Source organism: Juglans regia, chromosome 11 (genome assembly GCF_001411555.2).
Source record: "Juglans regia cultivar Chandler chromosome 11, Walnut 2.0, whole genome shotgun sequence".
NCBI classification, from domain to species: Eukaryota; Viridiplantae; Streptophyta; class Magnoliopsida; order Fagales; family Juglandaceae; genus Juglans; species Juglans regia.
In genome coordinates, this window is record NC_049911.1 from 25,808,589 (window position 1) to 25,816,143 (window position 7,555).

Sequence of the window (7,555 nt, forward strand, 5' to 3'; positions counted from 1 at the left end):
TAAATTATTTAAGTGATACATATTAAATACTTGTTAATCTCAAATAAGTAAAAAAATACATTTGAGAAAAATCAATATTTTAATTTTTTTCCTCAAACGTAATTTTTTGAATAATGTAAAACGTAATTTGAAATTTAAAAAGATTGGTAATGGGTAAAATTATCCATACAACTTATAGATAATTACAATTTTCAAACTTTCAATGGTATGATTATAATTTGTAAAAAGAGTCGTACTACTCATAAGGCTCACACCCTGCACATTCACTTAAAAACATATAATTTTATCTTTGTATCATATTTTACTTACAAACATGTCTGAAATAATTTTCATTACATGGGTAAAAGAGTAAAATGACAAGTTTTTAAGTGGGTGTGCAGAGTGTGAGGCTTATATCTAAAATTTTTCTTTTAAAAAATCAAATAATCGTCATTTTTATTTCAAAAAATATTTTTTTAATTTGTTTCTAAATAAATATAAAATATTTGAAAATATCTTAAACATATAATTACTAAATAATAAATAATTTTGTAATAATATAATTTATTGCTTAAATTATAAGTTTTAGTTTGTATCGCAATTTTAAATATTCATTAAATCAAGTAGGTTGATATAAATTTAATTTTCTATAAGAAATTAAAAAATTGCAGATATGACTAATGCTTAGTTTGAGATGCTGATGACGTGAAAATATAGCCTGAAAATGTGAATTGAAACTGTTAATGTTGAGACGATGGTGCCTCTCATCCATCTACATCTATGATTCTCGACAAAATAGGCATCTAGTAGCTCACAAAAAAGTTGGAATTTAAAGATCCAAAGATTTGTTTTCCAGTATCATTTTGGAATGAGAAAAAGGCAATCAAATCGAAACTAGGCAGAGAAATAGATCCTGGAAGGAAGCTTCTCTCCCTCCCCCCACCCGATGGGGTTTCTGGCCGGCGAGGATGCAGAGGGATTGGGCGATGGAGAGTTCTGGGTAGTAATTTCGGGAAAAGGTTTTGTCACTTTTTAGCTAGGGACACGATCCCTTAAAAGGACAGAGGAAAACTGAAAAAGCCCCTTTTCCAGGCTATGCGGATCACTAATCCGAAAAGGATAAAAAAGTCATTTTGAGGAGTAAGCAGGAAGCTCTCTCGATCGGTATATATTTGTCTTACTTCCTTCCGTATTTGATAAGAGAAGAAAAAGCAAAACTGCTGATAGCAGAGAGAGGAAGGAGATGAGGGCAGAGTCGGAGAGAGAGGGAGAAATGGAGGATGGAGGTATCTCGATATCACCAACACAAACACTTACTAATAGGTCTTCTCTTAAATCCCATTCTCACTTCAATAATTACCACTTCTGGAAACACAAGGTCGGTTTGTTTTTTGACTTTTTCCTTTTCATTCTTAATTGTCACAGAATCCCTTTCTTCGTATTCTTAACATTTTTTTAATGTATTTGGCAATCTCTGATATGTGGGAAATTTAATGGGAAAGTGTAGCTTCGAGAGAACTGCTACAAGAGGGTCCGAGAGGACAGAACCCGCTTGCTTTGGAAATCGCGATTGCCCTCTAGCACTGCCTCACATTCTCTCAATCACAATCAGAACCAAAAGGTCAGGACCCCTTTTATTGTTTCTTATTTTCATTTCTATTTTACCTTGTTTGGACTTGATGTTGTACTCCATATATGACTGCTATTTCTTTTTGTTGTCTTTTCTAGTTTTCCTCCCATGGTTGTCGGTCTTAGGTGTTTAATGTATGTTTTGATTTATTTTTCTATAAGCCTTGGATGTAGTTGTTGGTTTATTTCCGTTATGTCAATTCTTGGCTGGCGATTCGATGCTACACTTGCTATTTCTAGATAGAGGCCCAGAATATTTAGCAGCAGAATATGCTTTGGAGTACCTGTACTGTAGGTCAAGTCCCTTATAGTTTAGTACTAGACCGAAATATATGGTTTCTGTATATCGGTGTCCCCGGCCAACCTGTCAATGCCTTCATGGGAAGTCTTTTTCACAAGTGCTCCGGGAGATGATGACAAGCTTTGGTGGGCTCCATCAGCGCAAGGGTTTTTGAAGTCAGATCGTACTACAATGCCATACATTCCCATCTTAGCGCTCGTATCCAATTCCATGCATTCCCATCTCAGCACTTGTATCCATTGGGGAGTATTTGGCAAACTAAGGCCTCCTGAGAATAGCTTTCTTTTTTTGAACAGTCGCATTAGGAAAGTTACTCAAGGTGGATAATTTAAGGAAGTGGCATAATATAGTGGTCGATTGGCATTAGTGGCTGGACAATGTGAGGCACTGTGAGTTGTCTGTCTCACTAGAGGAAGTATGTTTTTGATTTCATAAGAAAGAGAGGTTCATTTTTTGTGTTTGAACTTTGAATTTGAGATAGGTGTATAATTTTGTGATCTAGGGAGGTGAAGGAGACTGAGTAGTAATAGAGTTTTAGTTTTAAAAAGATTATAACTGTTATTATGCAAGGTTAATTTTTTTTATAAGTAAATGATTTTATTAAATAATGATAGGCGTATAGCCCAAGTACACAAGAAGATATACAAAGGTACGCTCTATCTATGTGGAATCAATAGCGACAAGGAAGTCATGCAAATCGAGGCCATTAAAGTCTATAGCTATGGCCCATGTACATAAAGTTCTAATAAAAAAAGCTCTTAGTTCCTCTATTGAGTGCTACTTGTCTTCGAACGTTCGTGCATTGCGCTCCTACCACAGACACCACGAAATACAGATAGGGACCTCTTATAAATTTGTCCAGCTGGCCAAAATTGCATCCACCGTAGTGGGCATGACCTGAGCTAAGTCTAATCTGCTGAACACTTCATTCCATAATACTCTAGCAGTCTCGAAGTGTAGTAAAGAGATGATCCACAGTCTCACCGGATTTCTTACACATGCAGCACCAAGGTTATTTATTGGAGATTTTGGGAGATTGCGTTGGAGTGTTAGTGTGCAGATCAATTGAGGCATTGTGAGTCCGACCCACTAGAAGAAGCATGTTTCTTTATGTCATTAGAAAGGGAGGTTCATGATCTAGGTGGGTGAATGACAATTGTACATGACTAAGGTGCGTGGGAGACTTTCAAATGCTATTTTTTTCAATTGGATTAGTTAATTGGCTTGTGCATCTCAACCAGAATCACATTTGAAGTAGTTCGTTGGCTTGACAAGTGACTAAGCAGACTAGGAGATAAGATGATGCAGTTAGACATACATTTCGGTTCAGGCCTCTTTTTCTCCTGTTCAGTATCTTAGTGATTATTAAAAAGAAAAGGAAAGAAAGAAAGGACTGTTGCAATTAGACCCATAGGATAGTTGGAGGGGGCTGATTTTCTGATGTTTATTGCGTTAGTCATTTTCTGAGTTAGATATCTGAAATAATGCATAGATTCTAAACCACAAGGGTTGAAAATGCAACTGACCTAAGATTGGATGGCTGTTCATGAATTAGCCTACAATTTAGTAATAGCTTACATGTAAATATTAGCTCCCACACACATGTATTAAATGTAACTAACTAGTTCCTCCTTTTTGAAAAATCTTGTTTCCAGCTTCTTTGTATATCTCTTCCTTCATAGCTCCTCTTCTTCGGAACCATTTGTTTTTTTAATTATTACATCACCTATTCATTACTTTTTATTCCCTTTTCTCTTTTGCAGGACTTAATCAAATCTAGTCTTCAGGACATAGTTTCCGATGAACTCAGAAAGATAAAGGATTCATCATTGAATGACTGTTCTGAGTTTCTGACTTCTGCTCCTGAGGCCAATGATGTGTTATGGGAATATGATGGTCTTTGTAATGCTTATCAGGGTGAATGTGAAGAGATATTGTTGGAAATGCAAAGGATCTTTTATGATGATCTTGGGGTGGAGCCAACTAGAAAAGGTGAAACATAGTTTCTGTTTTACAAAGAAAAGTTATGCAAGGTCTTTAGAATCCTCAAGTTTGAAAAATTGTGCATGTTGCATATTCTATGTCATAAAAAACTCATAATCATTTCCTTTTGCTTGTAATTAAACAAAACACCTTCTCTCCCCTACCCCTTCCCTAACCACTCCTAACCCTAACCCAAATTCACCTTACTCCACTTGTCCCTGCTTTGCCAACTTGTCTCCATTTCTTCTATATTAGTATTGGATTGGTCATCCTAATCTTCAAATTTTGACTAATATGTAACTTTTTCATCTTTAGTTAATCATTCAAAACTTGAAGTCTACATTGGATTAGTCATCATACTCTCTATAATAATAAAATATTATTATTTTTTATTATTTATATTTTTTAATTAATTTTTATTTTATTTTCATAATCTTCAATAACCTCCAACAAATCATATTCATTTTTATTTTCACAATCTAACAATCTATAATATAATAATCTCATATATATATAGATGGTAAAATCTCATATGAATAAAAATCTCATATCTATAATATAATAATCTCAAAAAACACTTTTAGACTTGCTATAGTTCTTTTCATATTTGAAAAGAAGAATGGATTTACTGTAGCTTATAGTTTGGATGAAAACAATTTAGCTAATTCAATGTGGAGCAAATATGGATGATATTTGCTAAATTTGAAGATGAAAAGGTATTTGGCTAATCCAATGCCAATGCTAAGTAATGTAAATTTTGTTGAAAGTGCAGAGGGATGCAACTCAAGTATACGGAAAGTATATTTAATGTTACACTTCAACTATTAAGAAGAAGAAAAGGAGTTTGTCTACTTCATTTTTAGTAAAGTATTCCCTGCTTTATGATTGAAAGCCATCTTCCTCCAAGCGAATAGGATTTGTCTAAAAGGGAACCTGAAACCACCAAAGAATCACAAGTCTAGTTACAATCCATGATGTGTAAGCATCATTATGCCCATAAACTAACAACAACGAAAAAAAATCATTATACCTTTGTTAAGTATAAAAATAAATAATAAAATCTACCTCTTCTCATCAGGTTAAGTTTTTGGGACATTTGGTGATTTCACATAGTATCAAAATAGAGGTACTGGGTTCAAAAATTGACTCTACACTGTATCACATTTAATTAAATATTCCACGTGTGGGATCATCCATTGAGGGGGAGTCTTGTCTACAAGTGAGGGGGAGTGTTAAGTATAAAAATAAATAATAAAATCTACCTCTTCCCATCAACTTAAAAGCTTCTGGGACATCTGGTGATTTCAAAACTTTCAATGAAAAAAGAAATTCAATTTCCAACTTTGACATTGGCACTAAATTTGGGAATATCCATGGATTTGGTGGCACAAGCAGTTTACAGGGCCATGGTTTGGGGTTGTGAATGAGCCCAGGTTTGAATAGGAAGAGGAAGTGGGGTTAGTTTCGTGTTGACTGTTTGTTATTATTTAAGCAAAAGCAAATTTGAAGATATACCAATTGTTGATTGACATAGCATATTCCATATAGAAAATTGTTTAGATGGTATATGCCTATCACTGAAAATAGCCTTTTTAGCGATTTCTGTCACATTCAGTTGAATGAATTTCAGCATTTTAGACATTTGAAAGACTTCACTGCTATATTTTAAATATTAAGAACCGAATTGGAACTTCATGCAAAACTGAAGGACGTTAGGTATTTGACCGTTTGGTTCTATGTACATAGCTCTTCCTTGGTTCTTTAACTGGTCAAAGCATCTTTTGTGGGTATAGAAGTTTAATTTAGCTCCTTGCAGAACCTGATAGCCATGTTGAAACGTGGGAAGAGGAAGAAGATGAATACTTGGCCCGTGCAGTTTATGAACATATGCAGCTGAATGATGAGCAGGTATGGCAGCCACAATTATGATGACTGTCTAAATATAAATTTCCACGCATAATAACTAATTTTTTAGCCATATATCCTGAAGGGGGTTTCTGTTCTGAGTCCATTAGGGCCATTTTCGATATGAAATTTGGTCTGTTATTTTTTTTTTGTAGTTTCCAAGCAATCTTTGTTGTATGAGAGTTGGGCTTGTCTACAAAGTTGATTTGAATTAGTTTTTCTTCTTTGGTTGAATGGAGTCCCATACATTTATAAATTCTTTGATTTTGCATTTGGAAGGTTTTCAGTATTGAACATAAAAAAAATGCCACTAGTACTTAGTGAAATTAGGCCCGGTTTGGTGGAGAATTGAGATTCTTCGTTTATTGATGACATGCTTGCCAACCCCTTATTCTCTCCTCTCTTCTTTCTCTGTCCACATTCTTTATTGTTCTTTTAATTCTATGCTATTGTATACAAAATACACAATACCCATGCAGCTCAATAATTACAGAAGCCCTTGCAGCCTTAATTATATTCAGACTATTATTTCAATTCTTACACACCCTCAAGCCATCTTACTGCATTTACTTTGCTGGACTGCTTGTAGCAAGAACTCAGGCTTTTCTGATTCACGTCTCTGTCTCCCTGAGTTGCTACTGTTTTGTTGCGTCTGTATCTCATCAAAACATGTGCCATGTGTTCTGTGTGCATGCAACATTGCAGAGTTGCTTAGAAATTTTCATTTAACAATGCATTCTGCTATCTTTTTTTTCCCGAAAATGATAAAGAGAAACTTATTTGAATTTTGGATGTTTATGGTAGGTGTGTGAGAAGATTTGGTGCCCCATTTGTAAGCAAGGAGAGTTATTAGAGAATTACCTTCTTATATATTGCAGTCTTTGCGAACTTAAACTCAACAAAGACAATGAGGTCTTGCTTCTTTCTCTTCTCAATCTTATATTATCCAATTTTCCCACCTTCAATCAAGTTAATCATTTTGCTATGAATCACTGAATACCTTACACGAAACAATAGCTATGAACTTTATAGTTGATTTAGAAAATGATGAAATACAGCATGCATTGAATGTATGACATTCCGATCATCCCAACTTTCATTGAAGTGAGTATACTCTAGTCCATTTCTTGACCCAGTCCCTAATTATAAATACCTTTTTCTCTTTCTTTGGTTGCGAAAATGAATTGAAGTTGGATTCCTGTATTTACTACGTGTCCTTTCCTCTCTCTCTCTCTCTCTCCATGTAAAAAGAATTACAAATATAAATAACGGTTGATATTTAGATTACTCAAAATGATTCGTGTATCTGAACAACTTACCATTATTGTTCCCTTTTTTTTTGGTATTCCAGGTAAGTCTGGATTTGATGCGAGTTCGGCTAGCAGAAGCTCATGCAGAACATCTTGATCGGGGTTGTAGATTGAAACCTAAGTTTTGCATGGAGACAAGATTTGATTTAACTGCACTGTACATTTGTTGTCCAAGTTGCAATATCTTCGAGGTTGTAATGTAATATCTATCTTCATACTCGATAATTATAAAATTGAGTGTATTCTTGAGCCGTGCCTTTCTGTCAACTTGTCTGCATTATTGTTTTCATTCATTTTCTGTAGAGAAGTACTTTGTTTACTATCGAGATTTTATAAAAAAAATAAAGTTTATAAACTGAAATCAATATTTGATTGTAAAATACTTTATAATATATAATAGATTTGACGTATCCCATTTAATAATATTAATTTATAAATTTATTTTTAT

General features: G+C 34.2%; 1 protein-coding gene across 2 annotated transcripts; it reads left to right on the forward strand.

Moving 5' to 3' along the window:
- Positions 1 to 728: 728 nt before the first annotated feature.
- Positions 729 to 7,356, forward strand: LOC109007202. 2 transcript variants are annotated; one of them, XM_018986773.2, is made up of 6 exons: positions 734 to 1,357; positions 1,487 to 1,600; positions 3,673 to 3,901; positions 5,709 to 5,800; positions 6,602 to 6,709; positions 7,149 to 7,356. In XM_018986773.2, the coding sequence occupies exons 1-6, from the start codon at positions 1,223 to 1,225 to the stop codon at positions 7,308 to 7,310; spliced, it is 840 nt and encodes a 279-aa protein (XP_018842318.1). In that variant the 5' UTR covers positions 734 to 1,222; the 3' UTR covers positions 7,311 to 7,356. The 2 variants fall into 2 exon arrangements, with proteins under 2 accessions (XP_018842320.1, XP_018842318.1); XM_018986775.2 differs by lacking the exon at positions 6,602 to 6,709 and having other exon boundaries at positions 729 to 1,357.
- Positions 7,357 to 7,555: the final 199 nt, after the last annotated feature.